The sequence below is a fragment of the Thamnophis elegans genome, chromosome 15 (assembly GCF_009769535.1).
Source record: "Thamnophis elegans isolate rThaEle1 chromosome 15, rThaEle1.pri, whole genome shotgun sequence".
NCBI lineage: Eukaryota > Metazoa > Chordata > Lepidosauria > Squamata > Colubridae > Thamnophis > Thamnophis elegans.
The window spans coordinates 48,677,834-48,704,572 of NC_045555.1; the positions used below are offsets into that span (position 1 = coordinate 48,677,834).

Consider the following 26,739-nt stretch of genomic DNA (forward strand, 5'->3'; position numbering starts at 1 on the left):
TCCTCCCCATGTGAAAAAACACCCCCACCCACCCCCGCCCGTATGAAGGAAACGGGTTTTTTGCTTTATTTATGGAATCAGTATAATATAATTATACTGGAGATGGAGGGGGACGACCTAGAAGTTGCCGGAAGATGGACAGCATATAAGTCGAATAAATAAAAACTAAATATTTAAGGGTAAGAAGGACCTTGGAGAGCATTCAGAGCCTTTCCCAATGCTATGCTCAAACTATACAGCTCTGCTGAATAAGCAGCATTGGCTTTCAGTAAGTTTGAGTCTTTGATGCTCAGAATGCTGGATCATGTGACCTGGAGACTTATAGGTCTCACACCATTTCCCCCTGGCCAATAACATTAGAGAGAATTGACATTATCCAGTTAGTCACCTTAAACAATGTTATCTGATGAGGAATAGGCCATATGTCACGTAGTATTTTCCCAAGCTTCAGATTGCCATAAATTCTGCCTCCCCAGGTCTTTACTGAATTAGGAGAATACCCCTTCATTTTATTGCCTGTAATTAATTAATTAAACCTATGTATACCTCGGCTCCCAGTGGCAGGATTTTATTAAGCGGCTGCTTATTTTAATTCCTGGTTATTGCTTTCTTTTTTTATGTAATGTGTTGGTTTTGTTTTTTAATTATATATTGCCCAGAGTTATTCTTGAGTTTAGTGGCATTTAAACGTGAAAAATAAACACATCCTGAATGGAAGATTATAAATAATTATCAGCAGTCCTTGTTTCAGCAGCTGATAGTGACTATTCACAAGTACAATGATAATAAATGGTAATTAAAAAATTAATTTTCTGACCAATGTGTACATTTACTACAACAAAAGCCTTCAGTATGAAACTGATCAAAGTCTGGTCAGTTTTGGTCACTGGACAGATTTTAATCAACTAACTGGGGTTACAGAGGGGAGTTTGTTAACTTTAAGGTAGCATTTTTAGGGACACACTACCAAGAAAAGCAGCTCAGGAAGAGATACTTGGTTAAGTCAAGTATGTGTGAGGACAGAATTGGGGGGGGGGGGGGAAGCAGATCAGGCACAAGACCCTGTATCCTGAAGAGTGCTTGATCTCAATGAGATGCCAGCAATCGGCAACCTCTGTAGGGAGTTTCTTTCCTTCTCGGTCATGTGGTTTACTTAAGCAATCGTGTCCTCACCACCTTCCATTTCACCACAACCGATTGAAACCACCAAAAAAGGACTACTCGCATTCGGGGAAACTTAAGTGAGCGCTTTTGTTTGTTTTGATAGGTCTCTGTTGTATGGGGCTGTGCTTGAGAAAGTAAAACCCACCAACCCTAAAGACCAGAAGGAACAAAAGGAAAAGGGGGGACACCTGAAGGAAAAAGGCGGGAAGGAAAAAGGAGGACAACAGAAAGGAAAATTTGCTCAACTAACTTGTAAGTATTTCTAAGTAGTGCAGACACAACAATTGCATTTTTCTGCTGCACTGCTGCACTGAGTAAGTCACACACGAGCATTTGGGTGCAGTTTCTTAGCAACTAAAATATGTCCTTGAGTTTAGCAATAGCAATAGCAGTTAGACTTATATGCCGCTTCATAGGGCTTTCAGCCCTCTCTAAGCGGTTTACAGAGTCAGCATATCGCCCCCAACAACAATCCGGGTCCTCATTTCACCCACCTCGGAAGGATGGAAGGCTGAGTCAACCCTGAGCCGGTGAGATTAGAACCGCTGAACTGCAGATGGGAGTCAGCTGAAGTGGCCTGCAGTGCTGCACCCTAACCACTTCCTTTCATGTCCCACTGATTGACAATCATCTCAGCATGATTTTTTTCCAGTAATGTTGTCCCATTGGTACCCAGCCCCATCATGTTTGCTTGTATAACCAGCCGATAAAGTTAATTCAAACTCTGAACAATAATTTTGCCTGGGCGAATTATTTTCTCCTCCCTTCTCCTTTGCCTCCCCTGTTAATTTCTGAACTAGGGAAATAATTTTCATGGCGGCCCAAAAAATCCTTTGATTTATTCCCACCTTCATTTTAATCATAGACCTAGTAGCTTAAAGCCTGAGTTTAAAGGATTAATTTGGAGGAGAAGGCATCCATTAAAGGTGCGTATTGGATAAATCCAACATGCATTTTGTGCGTGTTCAAAATTGAGAAAGTGACAGAAGCTTCAGGATGAGGAAGCCGGCAGAGTGGACTGAGACAGGGGGGGACTTCAGAGTTGTTAAGAGGTCAGATACGCACCTTTTGTTGGAAGGATGAAGAGCTTTATTAAACTGAGATTTTACTGGATTTTAAATAATTTCAATTCCTTGTATCTCTATTGTTTTACATTTAGAAGAACTGAGAGTGCAATACTTCACTATCCTTCATCAATGGCTATCTAGAAATATAGCTGTTGTATAATCATAACGAAACATACTTTTATTATTCATCTCTATTACTCATTCATTTCTACATTTATATGCTACATAAATGGGGACATGAAAAAGAAAAATGCAATTTTAAAAAAAAGATGTTTGAATGCATTTCACTGCTTTGAATTTTTATTAACTGCAGTGCAGGCTAAAATAGTCCGGAGCCCTGTGAATCCTGAAACATTCTTAAATATTTTGGAAAAAACTGAGACTTATAGAGAGGAGATGATGGATAGTCTTTTGAGAGAAATAGAAGAAAATGAGTTTCAAAGAAAGCAAGTATCATCTGCCAAACTGGAAACTGTAAGGATTTTTTTAATGGGATAAATAGATATTTTGGTAATTTAAATGGTGGATTCATGTTGGCTTTTTTAAACAAATAATATAACATGTTTGTGAAATAATCGTTCATTTTACTTTCTTTGATAAAATAATGTACACTTTATTGCTTTTACAGTGTATGTTTTTGTCCCCAGTGGGGATGTGAATAAAGTGGGGGATGGATTGCTGTGACTTAACTGCATTCTGGTGGGATAAGACAAAAGACATGCTTGAATGTTCAGGCCACAAAAACAAAAGACATTCAGAAGAAGCACCTGGTTCCCCTGTTTTTTTCACCCAGAGCCAAAAGGTTGGGTAGTTTAATCTGTTATGATTCCTACCTGTCTGCCAACCTATAGAGGAAGCCACTAGACTTCTGATTTTTGAAATATTTATTTAAAAGATCACTAACGAATAACTAATTGAAGAAGGAAAAAACCTTACAATCTATTATCAGAAATATCTATTCCACACCGATTTCCTCGAGAGGGGTCTTTTTTTTTTCTTTGAAGGAACCTTAATGCACTCAACCAACATGTTAATTGGACATTTTCAGGCATAAATATCAGCCTACAGGTGCAATTCTATATTAAAAATAATCCCTGTTGCCATTTTTTTCTTTCCAAGTTGAATGGAAGAATTCTTTTGGTTGCATAAGTGTAGAGTATAGAAGCTGTCAGTATAGGGGTGACAAATTCAAGGCCTGTGGGCTGGATCAGGTCCGCGGAGTGTTTAGATCCGGCCCGCGGGGCAGCCTTGGAAACGGTGAAGGAGCAGCCCGCAGTCCCTCTGCCAGAGAAAATGGAGCTGGCGGACGGTTTCAGGAAGCTGTTGCAGCTGAAAACAGAGCCTCTCTCCCTCTCCTTGATCAAGAATCCTCATCTCAAAATGGCCTTCCAGATCCTCCACTAATTTTTATACAGAGGACTATATGTGGGTGATAGACAGGGTGTAATTATTAATCAGACGTATATCGTTTCCAGCAACACCAGCTGTAGTCCCAGATGATGAATTTGTTGTAGCATCAATGTTTTCCATATCCACTAACGGAGTCCGATCTAGAATGGCTGTCCTCTCTAGGTTACGCTTATTTTTACCCAGCACCTCCATCTAATCTAACTCAAAAACAACTGGAACGTGACAGTTCCAGTTTCTATAGTGATGGGGGGTTTAAATTTTCATCTCTTCAACCTTAATTGAACACAGGATAGAGGTCCAGTTACATTTATTCTTTTAAAATATGTTAATATTATGCCCTAGAATATAGAAGATGGAGATGAACCAGATTTAGATTCTATGTTTCAAATGATATTGTCAGATATGGAAGAATATTTGAAGCCTGTACTGTCACAACTTAATCTCTCTGAATTGAGGTACATGTTTGTATATTTATTTACATACCCAAACACAGTGACATTCATATAGAGCACTTGGCTGTAATCTGCTCTTGAGGCGCAGTGGCAAGAATTACCTGGCCCAGGAATTTTATATAGATATTTAAAAGTGTGTGTGTGTGTGTGTGTGTGTGAAAGAGAGAGGGAGGGAGGGAGACAGACAGACAGACAGACACTTACCATGGAAGCCAATGTACCCTTTCAATTCCATCGATTGAAGCCTCCCACTTAGAAATGCGTGGCGCATTCACACAACTCCGCCGTTCCCAGCTTTCTCAGCTAAGCCAAAGGAGACCGTACTCAAGGCTACCAAAAGCCCTCAAGGGGCATAAGAAAACCCAGGGGCTACTGGGTCATAGCTATCATAATCAAAAGCAGTAACATCTGTTTGTTTTGGCATGCTATAAAGTCCTGAACCTTCACAGAATTGCTGGAAAGCCCCGAGCAGACGTTCCTCAAGGTTGATAGCTGAGGGGATGCCAATTATTTCCAAGAAATAGTAATTCCCAAAGCAGGAGGGAGTGGTAGGAAGGTTTTGGGGGGGAGGATATTTGGTCAGCCTGACCCGATAGATAGAAATGCAAGGAGGAGCATAATGCCCTTCCTTCCTAAAGGGCCCAATTGGAAGAAGATGCACCTTGTACTCCCAGGTCCAAAGAGAAAGGGAATGGAAAAAATAGACAGGGTGATGGTACAAGGCTGAAGCTTGGGAAGATGGGAAATAATAAGACTCTAGCCAGTTAGAATTGTTTTGTAAACATGTAAGACTTCAAGTTTCAAAGTCAGGGGAAATGAATGGTTAAATTTCTACTGATTTGAAGAGATGGGAGGAAAGAGCCCAGGGTTTAATCTTTGGGATGGATGGAAGGATGGATGGATAGTTATCATTAGTGCCCCTTAAAATTTACATCCTGTGTAATATTGTAAAGACGTGTCCTGCTGTTTCTATCTCCTCCTCAGACGCCCGAGTCCAGCATCGTCTCCAGCTGACTCAGGAAAGACCAGAAAAGGGAGTCCGGGGAAAACTAAGGGAGAGGATTCAGGGAAAAAATCTAAAACGTCAACTCAAGGCAGGTCTTATATTTCAAAGCATATTTGGGGCACTTAAATAAAAATGTTTTTTTTTAATTTGCATGTTATTTGCAGTTTGCACCTGACTTGATTCTTTTGGAACCATTTTGCTTTAAAAGAGCCTCCAGAGGCTCCACCATCCTTACCCTCCTGTTGTACTCATCTGCCTGACAAGAAAAGAGATTAGAAACATTAGTCTTACTTTTTCTCCTAGCCAAATTTCTGATTCATGGAGATTAACTATCCCACAAGGGTGTTTGAATCCCAGTTTTCCGATAAATTACAAATTTGAGCAAAACAAAACCTTGTAAGGTTGCCTTAATTTAAGATTGCGGCTCCTAATGACGTCTACTAATGTCAAGACAGAAGAGACTGGAGGTCGAGTTATACATTCAAATCTGAGAATGCATATTAAAATAAAACAAAACACGGTTTGCTTCAATTAAAAAAAAAAAGTACATGTAAATATTTGGGGGATTTTGTGGTAGAAGTTTTTTTCCCCCCTTTTAAAACAAACATTTTATCATTTGTTAATCAGTGTGTTGTCTGAGTACAAATTTTTGTGTGTGTCATAATAGTTTTAGTTTACCACCAAATTATATATATAGAATACAATACAGTAGCAGAGTTGGAAGGGACCTTGGGGGTCTTCTAGTCCAACCCACTTGAATTGTGTGACTGTTGTGTTTTTAATAATGATGTATTGTCTTTATGTTAGAAATTGTTTGTCCTTCCCCCCCCCCCTTTTTTTTTGAACTGTGAGCCGCCCTGAGTCCCCCCAGGGAAAAGGGCGGCATACAAATAAAGGGAAAATGAAAAAATGAAATGAAACTCCCTGCCTAGGCAGGAAACCCTATACTGTTCCAGACAAATGGTTATCCAACATCTTCTTAAAGACTTCCAGTGTTGGGCCGAGGCGGCGCAGTGGTTAAATGCAGCACTGCAGGCTACTGCTAGATCAGCAGTTCAGCGGTTCAAATCTCACCGGCTCAGGGTTGACTCAGCCTTCCATCCTTCCGAGGTGGGTAAAATGAGGACCCGGATTGTTGGGGGCAATATGCTGACTCTCTGTAAAACCGCTTAGAGAGGGCTGAAAGCCCTATGAAGCGGTATATAAGTCTACTGCTATTCGGCCATTCACAACCTCTGGAGGCAACTTCTGTTCCACTGATTAATTGTTCTCACTGTCAGGAAATTTCTCCTCAGTTCTAAGTTGCTTCTCTCCTTGATTAGTTTCCACCCATTGCTTCTTCTTCTACCCACAGGTGTCTTGAAGAATAGTTTGACTCCCTCTTCTTTGTGGCAACCCCTGAGATATTGGAAGACTGCTATCATGTCTCCCCTAGTCCTTCTTTTCATTAAACTACACATACCCAGTTCCTGCAACCGTTCTTCATATGTTTTAGTCTCCAGTCCCCTAATCATCTTTGTTGCTCTTCTTTAACTCTTTCCAGAGTCTCCGCATCTTTTCTACATCATGGAGACCAAAACTGAATGCAGGATTCCAAGTGTGGCCTTACCAAGGCATTATAAAGTGGTATTAAGACTTCACGTGATCTTGATTCTCTCCCTCTGTTTATGAAGTCTAGAACTGTGTTGGCTTTTTTGGCAGCTGCTGCACACAGCTGGCTCCTATTTAAATGATTCTCCACTAGGACTCCAAGATCCCTCTCACAGTTACTACTATTGAGCAAGGTACCACCTATACTGTACCTGTGCATTTCATTTTTGTTGCCTAAATGTAGAACCTTACTTTTTTTTTACCATTGAATTTCATTTTATTAGATAGTGCCCAATGTTCAAGTTTGTCAATATCCTTCTTAAGCCTGTCTTCTGGAGTGTTGGCTATTCCTGCCAGCTTGGTGTCATCTGCAAATTTGATGAGTTCCCCATTTATTCCCTCATCCAAATCTTATTTATGAAGATGTTGAAGAGTTCTGGGCCTAAAACAGAGCCTTGGGGTCCCCCACTGCATACTTCCCTCCATGTAGATGCAGTTCCATTGAGGACGACACGTTGAGTGCGGTTGGTCAGCCAGTTACGAATCTATCTGGTGGTGATGCTGTCTAACCCACATTCTTCTACTTTATCCTAGTAGTAGGTTATGGTCTACCTTATCAAATGCCTTACTGAAGTCCAAGGAAACCATGTCAACGGCATTCCTCTCATCCACTAATTTTGTCACATTGTCAAAGAATGCAGCAAGATTTGTCTGGCATGATCTGTTTTTGACAAACCCGTGTTGGCTTCTGGCTATTACTTTGTTTACTTCTAGGTGTTCGCTAATTTGTTGCTTGATTATCTTTTCCAGAATCTTTCCTGGTCAGGTAGCAATGCAAACTGTATATTTATCTGACTGATTTCCCAAACTTTTTAGATTTCTTAGTCAAGAGACTAATATGTGTGTGTGTGTGTATGTGTGTATGTATATATATTCTTATTTTAACATTACAACTTAACAAATCTCCTGTTATAATATTTCTCTTCTTAAATTATTTAATTTTTATCCATATTTTTCTAACCAATGATAAAATAACCATCTTCTTCCTTTCCTTTAATTGCTAGTGTTAATCTACTCATTTCTGCATAATCTAATATTTTCTTAATCACATGTTCGTCTTTAGGGATTTCTTCAGCTTTCCAACTTTGTGCAAATTCAATCCTAGCTGCAGTTATTACATGAATAATCAAATATATTTCTACCTCGTAACATATACTATAGCCCCAACCTTATCAGACAGGTTTAAAAATTTAAGAATGAAAACAAAATTAGTTCATTTGAACAGAAAGGAAAATGCCAAGCGGTTTTATTTTCAATTCTTCTGCGTCTGTCAGTGGTTGACCTAATTTTTTCGGTTCTCATCAGGTGCCGAAGACATAGGGGAGTGTGTGATTCTGTTGGCAGATAAAGATCTTCTGGACTTACCTTTGGAAGCGCTAACTATTTTCCAAGATGACGCAATAAGCTCTCTGTCCAGAGACTTCTCTCTCCAAATGGTCTACAATCGGATACGTAAAGACGAAGGTGGTACAGCTATGTTAACAAACACTGGAAAAGATAATTAAAACTTCTTGCACTTTAATTACAGCAGTGCAGAAATCCTACTCAGGTTTTCCTCCACAACCAGAGGTGTTCGTTCTGTAATTAGGTGTGAGCATCCTGTCCTGACTCAGCTGCCTCAGGTTAGCCTTCACTTCCCAGCAAGGCTGGATTGAGGAGGAAGGCCTGAAAAGAGATTCACTTGTATGTAAGTAGAGCTAGCAGCATGGGGAGACAGTCCTCTCTGATCTCTGCTCAGCGTAAAGAAGAACTAAGAGGCCAGAGCATTCGCAGAGATCTCTCTTTAACGTCTCATAGGCTTTTCAGATGTTCCCATCCTCTGTAGAGATAGACTGCCTCAATAAGGCTGGCATTTCGGATCTTGGTTTCTTCTGATGTTGATAGAGAATATAGTCAGTCTATGAGGCAGGGCTGAAATAATACGTCTTGCTCGATTTTTAAAAAACGAGGTACAGGAACTGAGGTAGCAATGCAAACTGTATATTTATCTGACTGATTTCCCAAACTTTTTAGATTTCTTAGTCAAGAGAGCCAATCTAAAGTAAAGAAAGAGTTGTATCTAGGCTTTTTTAAAAAAAATTCGAGAAGTATGATTGTCAAGTTAAATGGGTAAACAAGTCATTAACTTATATATTTTTATTAATAAATACATGCTTTATTAATATTACCAAATCGTGCTGTTGAAATACAAGAATAAAGAGCATGGTTGGTCTACAGGGAAAAACATTTTATTTACATGGTGCTTTTAATGTTTATAGATATTGAGGGGAAAAAGACTGCAAGACCAAAAAATGAACAAAAAAGAGGAACAAAAATAGTGAGTATATAACTGTAGAGTTTCCATGAAATGTTTAACTAATATCTTCATGCCATTGTCACTATTACATTTGTTTTATTAATAGTTTTATTTATTTTGAGCATACCTATTACTGTTAAAGTTAAATGTTTTCTTAGCTCCTCTGTTTTGTCCCATTAGATGGCTATTCAGTGTATAAGACACACCCAGATTTTCAGCCTCTTTTTTGAGGGAAAAAGGTGCGTCTTATACTCCCCAAAATATGGTACTTTCTTTGAATTTCAAATTAGGCGTTTGTTCAGAGAAGCTCTTTTTTTTCAGAGGTGGGGTTCAGAGGTTCAGACCAGGGGTGGGTTGCTGATGGTTTTTCAGAGGTGCATGCCAAATTAATGTTTCTTATTATAAAACAGCCGAGTCTTAACCGTATTCTGCCCCCCAACTGTATTTCCATTGATGTCCACAATGTGAAATGTATCCTTTAAAAATAGCTGTTCATTAAATAGAATGTCCAAAGAACAAGTTTTCCATAAGACCTTTAATAAATAAGGTTCCCGCTGAAGGGAACAATGGATAAGTTATCTTGAGTTTCTTGAATGAATGAATGAATGAATGAATGAATGAATGAATGAATGAATGAATATCAAATTTCAGATCTGAGAAAATACACTCTTAATACTTATTAATAGCTACTGCAGAAGTGCAAGGATGTTCCTCGTAATCTATGTACATTTGTTATTTTATACTATTTCTGTATACACAAATCCTAAGGGTAACTTGCAACATAAAATCAAACCTGTAAAACATATGGCTGTGGAAAACACAACCAACTGTAAAATACAATAGCAGCAGCTCACAGTAAATTAGGATTCAGAAATCTGGCAAAAGAAGATGATTTTAAGCTTCCTTCTTGACTCTCAGCGGGGATCAAATTAGAATTAAGGCAAGGATAGAAAGGTGAAGTGAATGTTTGCTAGTATTCCCACCTGAGGAGGCATAAATGCGAGGACTTATTGAGAGTGAGTTTGGAATAATAAAAAAGAAAAGTGAATTGCTGTTACGCAGATGTGAAAGGAGGCCATTTCACGATGGGAGAACAGGCACCATAAACTGGAGCCTGTGAAATGGGACTCTGCTAATCCACAAACAGCAAAGAACAAAGAGGATTTGGGGGGAGAAGAGGATCGGAGGCTGCTGATGAATTTACATGAAATTACATTTACAGACATCCAGATAAGTTGGGGCGCTGCTAATATTTCTTTGAAAGAGATACTTACTCTTGACCTGTTCTTCAAACCTAGTCTACTTCCCTGTAATATTGTGGTTGTGGGTATCTTACAGGGAGGGAGTATACAATAGCCCAGTTCACCCTGGCCCATTTCTCACCTCAGTTACAGATTCTTAATTGTTTGTCTCAGATATTGTGGATCCGTATAATGATGGAAGAGAAGACGGTAAGGCTAGTCAAATTATTTGTTAACCATGAGAAATAGAAATAGCGCTTAGACTTATATATCACTTCGTAGCGCTTTACAGCCTTCTCTAGGTGGTTTACAGAATCAGCATATTGCCCCCAAGAATCTGGGTTCTCATTTCGCCCCCCTCGGAAGGATGGAGGGATGGTCAACCTTGAGCCGGTGAGATTTGAACTGCCGAACTGCTGGCAACAGGCAGTCAGCAGAAGTAGCCTGCAGTACTGCATTCTAACCACCGCCCCACCGTGGCTCATTCAGCCTGTGTTATGCTTTATGCTTTCTTTTTCCAACATCATAAAAATCACTTTTGTAGGCAACAAAACTAAGACTGATGTTAAAATTTAATAGTCATCCTTACGTGCTGTCTCAGTACAATAAGAATAAGTAGGGTGTTACAAGCTTATATTAAGTTGCCGGCTTCCTGTAAGTGACTAGCAATTCTCTGTGTCATGACCTTGGGGGATGAGATACTGCTGGGGGGGGGGGGGTATGAAACAAAACTGTAGGGGTGGGGATCTCAAGAGTTTAATGGGTCAGAGAAAGAAACTTAAGGACATCCCCTGATTGGTCAGATAGTTAAAAGTGGGGGTGGGAAATTTGTACCTTCAGACTTGCAAGATTTTGTTAATGAAGCCTTACAATCAGTGGTGGGTCCCTACTGGTTCGGACTGGTTCAGCCAAACAGGTAATGGTTTGGCGGCCTGGGACGCTGGAACTAGCAACAACCCAGACCTGCCACATCCCCAAACCGGGTCCCCAGTCGCTCACCCTGCCCGCCCACCCCATCCTGTCACTTCTCACCTTCCATGCGGTGCCTGCCCTGCGCCCGAACTGAGCTGCCTCCTCCTGCCTACAGGTGGGTTTTGCTAGCCCGCCCCCCTCCACGGAGCTTGCTGCGCCACTACCCCCCCACAGTCCCCACCAGGCTCGCAACCTTACTATCCCCCACCGCTTCCAGGAGTCCCCACGAGCCCCATTATGGCTCCCAAAGGGCTTCAGGGAGGCCTGCTAGGCCCAAAATAGGGGGGCAGAGCCCCCTGCACCCATTTTGGCTCCCAGGGGGCTTCAGGGAGGCCTGCTAGAGCCACCACTGCTTACAATAAAGTAGATTTAGCTCATTTGGTCCTATTTCCTGATTGGTTTCCCTTGTTGCAAAATGGACAAAGTGACATTTACAACTTCTGTGTATTACTATCCAGTATGAAACCAAGCATTACAAATCTTTGTGCAGGCCACTTAGGGAGAAATATCAGAGATCTAATTTTTGTGTGCTTATTTACAATAAGCACTGCTTTTATTATATTTTTAATTAACAACTATTTAGATTTAGAAAACCTAACTAATGCTAATATCTTTTTTTAATTATGTAGCATTGGAAAATCCTGCAAACAATTTTAGAGCAATCCTAGAAAAATTTGAGCCATTTACCATTTTTTGGGAAGGCATAATGGGTGACATACACTTTCCATGGTATGTATGTTCATTAGGAATATAGGTGAATTAATTTCTGTTTATTCCCTTTTTTTCATTTTTGTGAATCTGTTTAGTTTCATTTGCTGAAAACCTGAGGGTTTTTTTAAGAAGATTTACATTAAAATATATGCATTTTGGGGGGAAATGTTTACAGTCATGCATTTTTGTGTGCAGTTTACCCTAATAGACATATTTAGGATGAACTTTCCATGATAATATGCCTCATATTATTTTCATGAAGACAGACTGCTCCTGCTATCTGTAAGTCTATTTCTCACTCTTTTAAGGAACCACGGTTAGTAAATAGAGAGCAATACATAAGTAAATTCCGCAAATAGTATACAGTCCAGGCTTTTGCCCATGTGTGACGTGCCTTTTTCCTAGCTTCATTATTTGCAATTCCACCACCAGGAGTTGTTACGCTAGAACTCCATTCCAATATCTCCATTTTCAAACAATCCTTTTCCTTTTATCCATTTTTAATTAGCGACCCGCATTGCAATATTTGAAAAAGGGTAAATTCAGTATGATACCAAAATTTTCATTTGTCTGTTGATTTTAGAATTAAGGAAGTTTGCATTTATATGTAAACCCCTAAGATTTCTCAAAAAACAATTAGTCTTAAAAGAATATACTACATCTTTAGTGGAAAGAATCACAATACTTGTAATTAATTTTAGTTTAAACATTTTCAAAACTCATGTTGAAATGAATAGGATTCAGGATACTTTAGGATACTTTGTCCAGGGTCCTTCAGCCATTTGTGGCAAAAGCAACGGAGGGGACCTTAAGAAAACTGATTGAAATAATATGCTGTAGAAATCCATTCCAAATAATGTCTACAGCGTATCCGTCTCTAATGCTGATATTCTATGACATCTCTAAAGATTATATTATGAATTGCTGTCCATCCCATATTAACTGTAGAAGTATTCTAGACTGGCTGGAGTAAACAATACAATACAATAGCAGAGTTGGAAGGGACCTTGGGGGTCTTCTAGTCCAACCCCCTGCTTAGGCAGGAAACCCTACACCACTTCAGACAAATGGCTATCCAACATCTTCTCAAAGACTTCCAGTGTTGGGGCTTTCACAACTTCTGGAGGCAACTTCTGTTCCACTGGTTAATTGTTCTCACTGTCAGGAACAACTTGGCATAGCCAGGTGAGTGTGACTTCTATGCACAAAACCCCCTGGGTAGACTTGGCCCAGTGACTCTTTCTTGATGCTAGGAAGAACACAATGGCAGACCATTTTGAAATCTTGCCAAGAAAGGTGCAAGGGAGGGAGAGGGAGAGAGAAAGAGAAAGAGAAAGAGAAAGAGAGAGGGAGAGAGATCCCTCATAATGAAGGTTGCATTTGTTATAGTACCAGCAGACTTTGTTATGGTTTTCCCTCTAAATAGAAAATAATGTTATTGTTTTTTCCTCCTGCAGTTACACAGAGTGTGAATACGTGTTGAATAACTGCAGCATGCTTTTCTTCTCTGCAATGGCAAGATTCCTCTCCCACGTAGCACTTGACAAGCTAGTTGCTATGAATATCCCAGGTGATTCACTTCGGCCCGAAAAGCTCTTCCCTTTCTCTTTGCGGAATGTGTTCCCTTTTTATTGATGCGGATGTCTTATTGTCAATGTTCCTATTCCATACAGATAGTCCTCAACCTATGATTAGCTATTTAACAAGAGTCCAAAAGTACAGAGGGGATTCGAAAGGGTGTAAAACTCTTCCAGCCATCTTAAAACGTTGTGGTCACATGATCACAGTTTGGATGCTTGGCGATGTATTTACACTTACGGCCAATTGCCAAGCACCCTGCAATCATGTGACCCTCGTTTGCAACCTTCTCTGCCAGCTTCTCTAGAAAGTCAATAGGTGGGTGTGGCTTGGTGGTGGGGTCATTTGACTGAGTGTGCGTGAGTGATATCCAGTTGGCTACGCCCACTCAGTCACACGCCCCCCCACCTGGCCACGCCCACAGAACCAGTAGTAAAAAATTTTAGAACCCACCACTGATTGGAGGGAAATTTTGAGATGAGAGAGTGAAGGACGGAAGCTAGTAGAATAGACATTCTACTTCCTTTCGTGATTCCTTGAAGTTCTGACTGAGTCTTTCTGTTGTGAAATGTTGCTCCGAAATTATATTGCTTCCCACAGGCTTCTTGGTTTTGACAGTTGTTTCAGCTATTTTTTCCCTATTTCCCTGTTTCTTTCTTCCAAGTCTCTTGATAGTTTTCTATTTGCCCAAGCTCACCTCTGTTACTATCTGTCAGAAGACGTCCTCCCTTCTTTTGATGCCCCAGGTATTACATACCACAAGATCCTGGAGATTCCTTGATCTTTAAGAATGGCCCTCACGGCGTGAGATGCTCCTGAACTGATCTCAGCTTTGCTGTTTCTTTCTTCCTCAGAATGCCAGTTGATTGTGCTTTCAGGACGTGTGCATTCCAAACCTAGTCTTATACGATTAAGAAACCAAGATGAAGGGAAAAGGTAAAATCAATGTTACAACATATATCGTGCAAGATAAAGGAATGCGATATAAAGTTCCATCAAGCCTTCCGTTTTATGTTAGGTGTGATTTAATATACATCAACATACTTTTACTATTTTCAAGTATGTCTGTTAGCAACAGCAATAGACTTGTACGCTGCTTTACAGTGCTTTCCAGCCCTCCCTAAGCGGTTTACAGAATCAATATATTGCCCCCAACAGTCTCGGTCCTCATTTTACCCACCTGGGAAGGATGGAAGGCTGAGTCAACCCTGAGCCTAGTGAGGTTCAACTGCCAAATTTCAGGCAGCCGGCAGTCGGCAGAAGTAGCCTGTAGTACCGCATTTTAACCACTGCGCCACTGCAGCTCCTGCTAGGTTTGCTTCTATTGACAGTTAAATTTCTCACTCCTTTTTTTCAAACTTAAAATCTCAGGGTTGATATACTAGATTAAAATTAGCTACTACTTGCAGTAGAACTGTCCATCATATCCCCATGTGCATCTTCAAATTTACCCCAGAAGACCTGTTATCATCCAGACCAGGGGTGGGCTGCTGCTGGTTTTATTACCGGTTCGCAATCCGTGAGCTCGCTCGCTTTTCTCACGCACATGTGCGCTCTTCAATGTACATTGTTCTTTGCGCATGCGCAGAACAATTTACAGTGAACTGCACATGTGCAGTAACTAAATCCAAAAGGGCAGTGGCCCAGCGGCGGCAAGGGAACCAGTTTGGGGGGGGGGGGTTGGCAGGCCTGGGAATTCCACTACTGGTTCAGCCGAACTGGGCCAAACTGGGAGCAACCCACCTCTGATCCAGGGTAGAATTGAAGCATTATGGAAACATGTAGCTGAGTACATTGTGTCATGGATACCAAATTTCTATTTGTTTATACTTACTAAAATATTATTTTCATCTGTGCCTTAAACACATCTAGATAATTTATCAACAATTTTGCAGATTGACATTATATTACACCTTGGGAATAAACAAAATGCTTGTCAGAGTTCCAAGTAACACCCCCAACGAAAGAAGACCCTTAAGCAAAAACTTCCTCAAAGTTCCATTTTATGAGAGATGCCATATTGACACATCTGGGAAAACCCGAATCTGAAAGCTTCCAGGTTTTCCTCACCCAAATGAAAGTCCAAGTCCCTGCCCAGCACCCACATGTCCATCACACGGTCCAGTCAATGCACCGTCCCAATTGGAGATGCCTCCCAGTCACACCACTCCAGGTGCAGGCTGAACGTCCTTGATTCTCAGAGAAAGGAGTGTTGTTATGGCTAGATATCCCTGCAACTCCATGCAGTCCCCGCTCCCAGTTTCCCACAGCACTAAGTGTGCCAGCCCTGAAGATCCGAAGAAAAAGACGGCCTCCGGGCTGACCATGCTCTGGCCTTGGAATTTCAGTTTCGAGTATTGCAAACCCAGACATAATATATATTGTTTTGAGGAATGGAACAAAACATAAGTTAACCCACTGTTTTGATTAAAACAACAGAGCTTCAAACTCATCATGCGGGTTTTCAGTGTTACATTCTCAAAACAGAAAGTGTGTTCCAAGAACGTTGTTTTAAATTTTCAAAAAGGCTACTTGAATTGCCCAGATTTTGTTCTAATAATATCACTTGTCATCTCAGAATGTCTTATTGGAACATTCCAAGTGAGGGACTTTTATTCTGAACAAAGCTGTATGTTTCATGCACGTCCTTAACACCTACATAGCATGTTACAGCTTTTCATAGCTTGCACATCCCATATTTAATCCCCAGTGTACTGATGAGGAACAAGTAAGAAAATTACAATAACATCGTGGCAGTCTGGCTGTAATGACAAAGTTTGAATGTCCTTGTGGTTTGCCTTTTGTATTCATGTTATTCCAGAATGCTTGTCATTTTATCTTTTAAGTTTCTTAATAACTTTTTTAGCTCTTTTACCTTGTCTCTGGAGAAGACAACTGAAACTGCAATCATCCTAAGCCTTATTGGAGTGCGTTCTGTCATAATCAACCAATGGTTTACTACGCTGCAAGAAAATACCATGCGATTAGAAAGTTTATGTGAAAGTATGTAAAAGCAATCTCAATGAAAAGCAAGATTCTATTAAATGTGATTTTGTTTTGAGTAATAGCTCTAATTTTAGAAAGTGAATCATCTGGATTCCTAAAGGTTTTCTGGAACAGGTGATCTTTTTTCCAGAAAAAAAACTCTACGTGTTTCCTTGAATGCTACCAAGAATTCTGGAAACCCGGATATACTCTAAATCCATGCAGGGCACTTGCTAAGCAAGTAGAACTGTAATTTATGGCTAAAATCCCGTAACCGATCTTTCCTGTAACTGTAAATTGTATGTGATCTGTAACATATCCAAAAATGTTTGAACCATGAAAAACAAAATCCAGTGGGAATTTAGGAAAAAGAAAAGGGTTTTATGACACTTCACACGTTTGCTTAACACTTAGTTTTACTATCAAATTATGCTTTGTATAATAAAGGTGGTGAATCCAGGCAAACAACATGTATAGACTTGAATTAACTATAGTGTTCCTGTCCTATAGCTACCATATTTTTCAGAGTATAAGACGCACCAAGGTTTTGAAGAGACAAATTTTAAAAAAGTTTTTGCACTCTGCAAACCTCCCCAAAACAGCCCATTTTTCATGAAAACAGGCCCAGTTTTTTTTTCTTCAAAAAAAAGGGCATGAATAGCCCTTAGGAGGCTTGTAGAGTGTTCCTAGGGGGGCAGGGGGGGGGTCAAAACGAGCAAAAAATGGCCCATTTTTGTAAAAAAAAAGAGCATTAAGAAACTTATAGAGTGCTCCTGGGGACTGGGGGGGGGCAATATTGAGCAAAGAACAGCCCATTTTTTGCTCATTTCTGCCCTCCCCGGCCCCCAGGAGCTCTCTGAAAGCCTCCTACAAGCTATGCAAGGGAGGGGGTTTCAGGAGGCAAATAAAGGCTCTATTCAGTGTATAAGACGCACCCAGACCTTCAGCCTCTTTTTTGAGGGAAAAAGGTGCGTCTTATACTCTGAAAAATACAGTAGGTCACCACAGTTCTTTGTTCGTGCAGTAAATAATTTTGTTAAAAAATTGTTTAATTAAAATTCACTTCTAAATTTACGTAGCTTATGAAAAGATATGAAAATACTTTTACTGAAGACAATTGCACTATTTATATGCTGCTTTCTACTTTGGTGGAATCCAAGAACAAGATCTAGGAAAGGTGCACCACTTTTGTGAAGCTTTGGCCTTTGGAATAAGTTGGGAATTTAATATCTTGTTTCCCACTTATCTTCCTAGAAGAATAAGTGACTGGTTCCTTGTTCTGGTGTACTTAAAGCCCGAATGGGCTGGCAGTGCAGGAACAAATCCATTGCCAGCAGATCTTGGAAAGGACAAGTGCAATGGCCATTACTCTTCCATCTGCCACGGTCAAATGCTCGTCTCCCAAGGAAAGAGACGCTAAGACAAGCACTTCCTGTTGCTAACCAGCAATTGTAGAACATTCTGACAACAAACCTTTAAGGGCAGATCCCTAATATAGCTACAATATGTAGGGAGGCTCCCCTGTTGACAACTCAAGCCAGAATATTACCTTTTTCCCCCCGAATGTAGGCTGAAAACTAAAGCATGCTTATTAGGAAATTAGCATTGCTACATACAATGAAATCCGGAAATCAATGTATTTTCACTAGTCCAGCCTGTTAGTGCAGGTAAAGTATTAAGTTTGAACAAATCACGGTTTATTCTTTTGAATGTGGATCCATGCCAGGCAAAGTGTAGCCAATTTGAATCTAAGATCCACGACCTTAGAGAACAGATAATGAATAGAAGCACAAATTAAGGGCTGGGTTCATTTCTCATATGTGACAAGCGGTTCTTATATCACCAGCAATTCTTTGGTTATGTCCAAACCCTGAAGAGCCCTTTCTCCAAACAGGTCTGTACTTTCAAAAAATGCTTGAATCAAATATTTATTTTGAATTTAAAATGAAAGGCAGAGAACAGCCACAATCCAGGCCAGAGCACTAAGCTGGCTCTGAAGAAAACCGCAAACCATCGCCTGCAACGGCTGTTGGCCCTAGTAAAGTTGCAATCCAGGAGGTTCAACCTTAGTGACTGCCTTATACAGGCAATTATTCGGAACCACAACATGATGAAAAAGTAACTCTGCAACCATTTCTTACATTTATAGCCTTTGCAAGTCTGTTAAGCAAAGCAAAGCCATGAAATAAGATCATGAGCCCAGTTGTGGTTTCAGTTAACAACCACTTCACTTAATGACTGAATTGTTGTCTCAATTGTGGTCACTAAATGAGGACCAACTATAAATTGATGCTAGAAAGTATTTGTGTACGTGGGTGGGAGGTGGGGTCTTTTATATGTAGTCCGTGTCTAAAGCCAATGTGTAACACACACACAATGCTATATGTTGAATCTGCATATCTTTTATTGCGTACACAATATGTAAGCCTTAATTTAGGAACCGCTCTTGTTTTACAGATTTCATAAAAGTAGGCAAAACAACTGGACAGGCAGTCCGTATTCTTCAGAAGAAAAGGACGGTCTGGGATAGGACACCACAAAGTAAACTCTTTATTTTTATATATATATTTTTATTTTTATAATATAAAAGCATATTCCTAAATTGCACTGTTTGTCCTATGGAAGAAAATATACATCCATGTAGAAAGTAGCAACATGGAGACAGGGGCTGTGGAAGCTAATTGCAAAATAATTTAAAACAGAAAATACTGCATCTGTCTTTACACAAAAGTAAAAAAAATAAATCAATCCAACCTACCAAAAAACAAATACTGTAAAATAAAGGTTAGGAGTGTAAGCAAGAAAAGGATTAGAGCACACCGATCCACTCTCGACGAGTTCAAATCGCCAGGATCAGATGGGTTCCCCCCTCTAGCAGAGCTGATGGGACTGGGAAAGAACTGGTGTGGTTCCCATCTTCAGAAAAATGGAGGTGGGGGGATAGGTCCAGGAAACCACACAGACACTATCATCCTGACACCAAACCTGGAAAGATTCTGGAAAAAATAAGTAAGCAACAAATCTGTGAACCCCTAGAGCAAGATTTGGACTTGTCAAAAACAGATCATGCCAGACAAATCTTATCAACATTCTTCGACAAAGTGACAAAATTAGGGGACCAGCGAAATGCTCTGGATATGATTTACTTGGACTTCAGCAAAGCATTTGATAAAGTTCACCACACCCTACTACTTGATAAGAAAGCCACGGTGGTGCAGTGGTTAGAAGGCAGTCTTACTGGCTAACTCTGCCAACTGCCAGCGGTTCAATCTTAACTGGCTCAAGGTTGACTCAGCCTTCCAAGGTAAAATGAGGACCCAGGCAATATACTGACTCTCTAGATGGCTCAGAGAGGGTTGTAAAGCACTATGAAGAGGTATATAAGTCTAAGTGCTATTGCTATTAATAATGTGGGTCAGACAGCATCACCACCAGATGGATTTGTAACTTACAATACCTCATACTTGTAATGCATTACTCAGCCACATAAATGTTGCCTGGTTTCTGTTTCACTAGAGATAAGAGATTTCTGTACCTTCTGAGTAGGTCTTGTTTGTCAGGACCGTTTCTGGCAATCATCTCGAAGGCAGAATTCCCTGAGAGGCAGCCTGACCATTAGCTGCCCTTTGATATTTTCTAGCTTTTAGTATTGAATTTAGAGACTACTTTAACCTTTGCAGTAACACAGTTTCAGGTCACAGGTTATTCTATGAGCTGATTTTGGAGCTTAAGACATGCAATTCTTTTGTGATTTCAGTAATCTTTCAAACACCAACCAAATGCCAAAACGCAAAGCTAGTCCTGAATCAGGAAACAGTGGCCTGTCAGAAGAGGCTCTTTATACACATGACACTGAGACATACAAAAATAATGTAACACAGGTGCTCACAACGGTCTGCTGATAAACTTGTCAGGGAGCCCTACTCATACAGGGATTGGTGGCCAACAAGGGTGCTTTCCCAAGGAAACAGGCACCTCCTTACTTTCTAACAAAATGATAGTTCTATGGTTACTAATAATAGTTCTTTAAATGGCTCCTTTTTTCTAGATAGATGAAGCTTATTAATCAGGTATGGCCTGAGCAGGAAGTGGGATGGGGGCTTTATGGATAACACAGTGCTTGGACGGGTCTGAACGTTCGTTTGTTTAATATCTATCCTGCCTTCCCTTCAGGAGCTCAGGGAAACTTACCCACCACACATTCTTCTTACAGGCATGCATGGAAACACATTGCACTCACAACAACCCACAAAGTGCATTATATTGAGATAACCCCTGGCCCAAACATCCTTCTGCAGCTGAAGGGGGGCTCATGGGCACCAGCCCAACCGCTTAACCACTGAGCCATACTGGCTGGCTGTTGAAGCGAGCAGAAGTAAATGTCCTGAACTCAGTTTCACTCAATGCAAATAGGAAAACCAATATAATTTCTCAAAAGACTTGCCTGGGCTCTTGAAATCTTGCCGTCTTAGGAGGTAACTGGGATTTTGCTCTATTCTGGCAGGATCCCCTGATGCTGAGAAAGAAGACCACAGCAAAAGTCCCAGTCAGCTGAGCCAGACTCTCATCCATGCTTCGGTTATTGATGCTGTTCTGTATGGGTTGCCCAACACCATGTTCACCTGAGGAGCAACGCGTTTCTTTACGTGTGCTTGGCGTGTGGAGAGAACAGGTTCTCCTGGCTTTTGATGTTGTCTTTAAGAAGCCAATACTCAGTGGTTCTTTTAAAGTTTAACATTGACAATTACCTTAAACTCTGTCGTTTCTTAATTTGATGGTTTTGCTATTCTAATTTCTGTCAGATTTTTTGGATTAAATGTTTTAAAATTGTCTTGCGGTATCTGGAAGCCTGGGGTTTTTTTTTTACATTGGGTGTCTGAGACAAGGTTGTTATAGTAATAAGGTTTATTGCTTGGATGGCATATAAGTAATAAAATAATGATACTTAACAATTCATAGAAACACAGATTTAGTATATTTTTTAAAAAAATACAAGGCAGCTGTTTCAAACCTAAGCCTATTAATTAAACAAGATCATTTAATATACGTGATGAAATAATACCTATTTCACTCTTAAAACTCCAAAGAAAGAAAGAGGGGAAGGGAAGGGAAGGGAAGGGAAGGGAAGGGAAGGGAAGGGAAGGGAAGGAAGGAAGGAAGGAAGAAAGAAAGAAAGAAAGAAAGAAAGAAAGAAAGAAAGAAAGAAAGAAAGAAAGAAAGAAAGGACTGAATCTACCAGTGATACTGTTCAACTGTCACCACATTTCCGCTTTTATTTCTAATAGGATAAATTGCTACGGTAATTGAAAAATATGAGTTGTATGTTCTAATTATTATTGTTATTATTATTATGGATTTGCCATTTTTATCCACTCGTCAAGTCCCAAAGGTAATTTTTCAAGAGGCAACTGGACTTTCTGATATTTCTTTGAAGACATTTCTCATCCAAGAAGCTTCTTTAACTCTGAGCTTCTTGGGTGAAAAGCGAAATGTCTTCGAAGAAAAAGCAGAAAGTCCAGTTGCCTCTTTAAAAAGCACCTTTGGGACAACCGTGACCTGGATGACTGAGAATCTAGTCTTAGAAAGCAATACGTGAGTCTCTACCTTTTTAAAGACATGTATGATTGTGTCTGAATATGGTCCCAGTTTGCCAATGGAGATATTGGCCTGGCCATGATTTCTGCCATCACATAACATCCCAGCCACCTCCAGTCAGCTAAATCAAATACTTAGGCATGTTTTGCCCATACATTATATAACTATATTGCATGCTATCATCTTCTTACTTCTGGTTAATAGAAAAAGTAATATCAAATAAAATTCCCAAAACCAATCACGCCCACTTTCTCTCAAACTTTTAGAATATTTCTTTCTCAGCAAGTTACACATGTCTGTTTGCTACGATAAATTCTTTGTGTTCCTTTTAAGACGTGAATGTGTCACTGGAAAATGCTACCAGAGGCTCCCCTGCTATGCTAAAGTTAATTAGGGCATGATTGAAATATAAGAGGTCTGTTTCACAGGAGTATAAATATCACGACGTCTGTAATATTTTGATGTTTTGAGGGTTTATCTGTGGATAGAAATAAATGGAATTTTCCCTTTCTGCCTGCCCAGCCCGACTGATCAGATAACTATGTCAACCGTGTTTCTCTCATCAAATTACTTACTTGAAAGCACCCATGATTCCTTTCATATTTGTCCCATTTCATTCTTAGATACTCCTAAGCTGTAAAGTTAATTGAATTTTAGGGTAATTGAAGTTTTGCAGACCTCTGGAAATTTGAGGGAAAGGGAGGCTTACATGAGGAAGAGAAAGAACGTTGCAATTATTGTGACTCTTGTTCAAAAACGATGCATGATGTCTGCCTCCGTCAAACCTTACCCTCTTGGACGCTGCGGCTTCGATCCGTAGGACAACTTTTAAAGTTCATTTAAAATGGAGACCAAACTCCACCTTCCCTGAAGCCCGAATTGGTCTATAGATTTGGACAGGAGGCAGAGACACGCTAAAGGGAGTTTACAGCTTCTCTCTCTGGATGTGTGCACATTGCGATATTCATTTAATTAGCTTTTGATTCATCGGTTGGGTTACAGCATGTGTGTCAGCGTGTGTGAGGGTATGTGGGAGTGATCTAGAGAGACGGCAGGAAGAGCCGCAGGTTCAACCACTGTCTGGCGAATGAAATCTAAATCCCAAGGAGGGCTGGGAAGAAGGAAGCATCTCAGGAAGGGCCCTCCCTGGTTTTGGGGGGCAGGAGAGAGAGGCTCTCCCAGTTGCAAGATTCCGTTTGCAGTAATCCTGCAATTGCCGAAGACGCAAATCCTCTGCTCGCCAGGCGGCCGTTGCCCAGTTTCTGCCCCTGATCTACACAGAGTGTTGTTCTGAGCTGTAATATGACGCTAGTAACAGATAAACCGTTCATTTTTCCTGATATTCCTTTATAAGGACATTTCTAAGCGTTCAGAACTTTAACATATTTGGGCTTAAAATTTCATTCCCTGGTTGGGGAATCCTGGGGGTTGTGCTCTCATCTTAAGGTCTGTGGAGATTCCCAGCCCTCCAGGTCACGGTTGTCCCAAAGGGGCTTTTTCAGGAGGCAACTGGACTTTCTTTGAAGACGCTTCCCTTCTCTCATCCGAGAAGCTTCTTCACTTCCGACTGAATGGTGGGGAAGGGAAGGACTGGTATTCCTTTGGAGCCCTCTGGCCGTCCGCATCCTTTCTGAGGGTGTCCCTGAGGCCAACGCGTTGTCACCTGAGCCCTCGGAATCACCTGGGCAGGGCAAAGAGACGCGGAAGGTTTTCGGAAGTGCTGAAAGGACTTGGTTCTCTCACCTTAAAGTTGCAAGCGTGAGAAATGATGCTTTATAATCTGGACGATGATCATGGTGATCATTAGAAAATGCAACGTTTATGGATAGGAATTAATTTTCAGTCTTAAGAAAATAGTTTCTTGCTGCAGAAGCAGTTTCCAGAAATGTGTGATAATTTAGGTAAGACATTTATTGCCTAAATTGTTTTTTTCTTTAATCTACTAGTTTCGGTTTGCTTTTTCCACACAGATCTCCCATTTCAACCTGCTCTATTTTCAACAGTTTTTCATTTTGTACAATTTTAAATCAGGCTGTAGATGTCCTCAGCATAATTGTTAACAGATTGAAAACAAAGGTGTGTGGTTATTCTTTAACTCAAAATGGGAGCTGTGCCTATTTCTTAAAACAATCGAACAATGTTCTTGTAAAATGTAGCTCAACCCTGGGGTTTTTTTCACGCTGCTTTAATATAGCATGGAGTTTAGCAACGATTGTTTTAGCAAATGACGTGAGAAAGCTCAAACATTTATTTTTAGCAACAGGTGACAGGCAAAAAATCATCATATTCGGCTATTAGTGTTGTTTCCTTAAAGAGAAGGTGTCAGTGCTAAAGCCGGCGGCATCGGGCAACCAAGATGAAGAATCCTTCTCCATCTGTGTCAGTCATCAAGATATTAGGAGCTAATTTGATAGTTTACAAAAGTTCATTTTCTTGATGCAGCTGATGCAAAATGTTTAATCTTCCCGAGTGTTTCCCCCCAAAATGTTGCCACATTTAATAGAGGTTTTAGCCTTGGCATCTCCCCCCCTGTCTTCTGTCAGAAAGATGGATGAGGAAAACCCAGAATTTCTTTACCGCCTGACAGCCCCACTTTATCATAAAGCATTGAGAAAGAGTTATGCCGAGATCCAGGAAACAACCAACTTGGAATCCTGACTTTTGCAGCCTGGATTCCAGGAAACATTTATCAATAATACAATTAGGAACATTTGGAAATCCATACCATTTGCACTTATTCTACGGTGTACCCTTGAGTGTTGTTGTTAGAGGTGGAAAATCTTGGAATGTAAGCAAACTTACACAAAGAGAAGAACGAAATAGAGGAGATTTCTTTCTCTAAGACAGGGGTGTCAAACTCAATTGCATTGAGGGCCAGATAAGAGTTGTGTCTGACCCAGTGGTGGGTTTCAATTTTTCTTTCTACTGGTTCTGTGGGAGTGGCTTATTTTGTGGGTGTGTCTTGGTGGACATGTGACCATATGGGGTTGGCATGGTGGTCATGGATGGGCGTGGCCAATTTAACCATCCTTTTTGTCAATTTAGCAGTCCATTAAACAATACACAGCAACCCCTTTTCTACCCTTTTTAACACTGCCTGAAGTTTTTCTTCTAGGTTTTTTTTTTACTAGTGGGGAGAGGTTGGCAATGCCTGGAGATTTCTGGGAATTTCTCCTGTGTGTTAGAGGCACCAAAATAACTAAGGTGTCCCGCTGGAGCAGGGAGTTGGACTAGATGACCTCTGAAGTCCCTTCCAACCCTGGACTGCTGGGCTGTTTCAAAGCATCCTCTGAAGGTGCGCCTAATGCCAGGTTTGTGGCACTTCTTTCCTCTCCTTTTTCTCTCCCTTCCTCCCTCTATCCATCCATATCTCATTCACTTTCCCTTCCCTGTTTCTCCCTTCCCTCTTTCTTTCTTTCTCCCTTCCCTCCTCCCTCTTTCTTCTCCACTCTCTCTTTCTCCTTCCTTCCTTCCTTTCTTTCTCCCTTCCTGTGAAGGACCCCAGAAGGTCTTTGGTTGGAGGAAGAAAAGGCAGACGTTTTGAAACGGAAAACATGCCCAATGATCATCTGGCATTCTTGGAGATCCACTATTGATTAGCTTGGCCTGAGCAAGGATACCTCGCAGCACTTTCAATAAGCTCTCAACTCGTGTTCAGGGCGCTTGGGGATCCCTAAACTGTGAGGATTTCTTTCTTTCTCCCTTGAAGGCACCTCCGCACCCCACTTTGGGCATAGCAGGCCTCCCTGAAGCCCCCTGAGAGCAATAATGGGGTCGTGGGGACTCCTGGAGGGGCAGGAGAAGGTAAGGTTGCGAGCCCGGTGGGGATGGTGGGATGGGCACAGCAAGCTCCAGGAAGGGGGGGGGGGCTAGCGCGACACCTGTAGGCAGGAGGCAGCAGCTCAGTTGGGGCACATGGCGGGCACCATGTGGGAACTGGGAAGGATGCTTAGGAGCCACCCGGGAGGTGAGGAGTGACCGGGTGGGTTCAGGGGTGTGGCCAGCCTGTGTTCCTACCGGTTCATCAAACAAGGCCCAATTTCCACTACCAGTTCACCTGAACTGGTGTGAACTGGTAGGAACCCACCTCTGGTTTGACCTCAAGAAGCCTGGGAGGGTGTGGCCACCTCACTTTTGTCAGAGGTTCCTGTGGTGGCCCGAGGGCTCTGCCAGCAAAACGGACCTTGGCCACACGCAGCTGTCCCAAGCTTCATTTTCACTGCCAGAGGCACTGCAGGCTGGTCCTTCACTGTTTCCAGGGCAGCCCCGTGGGCTTCCGTTTGATATCCCTGCTCTAGGATGTCAACATTTCTTCCAGCTTTGGCCTCCATAAATTGCTTTTGAGACCCAACCTTCAGAGGATCACCATTTGTGTATGGAATCAAAGGAACCATCTGGGATAGAATAGTTCTCAGGGCTATTAGCATAGTACCAGAATAGTATGGATCTCAGGGCTAAAATTCCTGCCACAATTGCAAAATTGCAAAATTTGCTCTGATATAGCAACAGTACAATAACAGCAAGAGCAATGCCAACAATAGTTTTGTCGTCATCATTATTCTACTCTTGACAGCCTTGTGATCTTGGGCTTCCTGTAGTTGTATCAGTGGTA

General features: G+C 41.0%; 1 protein-coding gene across 1 annotated transcript in view; it reads left to right on the forward strand.

Moving 5' to 3' along the window:
- CFAP46 (cilia and flagella associated protein 46) overlaps positions 1 to 21,537 on the forward strand; it is a 94,036-nt gene extending 72,499 nt beyond the window's left edge. The window contains 15 exon segments of the mRNA XM_032231705.1: positions 1,268 to 1,416; positions 2,545 to 2,705; positions 3,984 to 4,096; positions 5,078 to 5,187; positions 8,055 to 8,226; positions 8,792 to 8,801; positions 9,016 to 9,066; positions 9,456 to 9,516; positions 10,461 to 10,496; positions 11,888 to 11,987; positions 13,427 to 13,539; positions 14,402 to 14,483; positions 16,414 to 16,550; positions 18,990 to 19,073; positions 21,037 to 21,537. Coding sequence (XP_032087596.1) covers positions 1,268 to 1,416; positions 2,545 to 2,705; positions 3,984 to 4,096; positions 5,078 to 5,187; positions 8,055 to 8,226; positions 8,792 to 8,801; positions 9,016 to 9,066; positions 9,456 to 9,516; positions 10,461 to 10,496; positions 11,888 to 11,987; positions 13,427 to 13,539; positions 14,402 to 14,483; positions 16,414 to 16,550; positions 18,990 to 19,073; positions 21,037 to 21,158 — 1,501 coding nt within the window. The 3' untranslated portion in view covers positions 21,159 to 21,537.
- Positions 21,538 to 26,739: the final 5,202 nt, after the last annotated feature.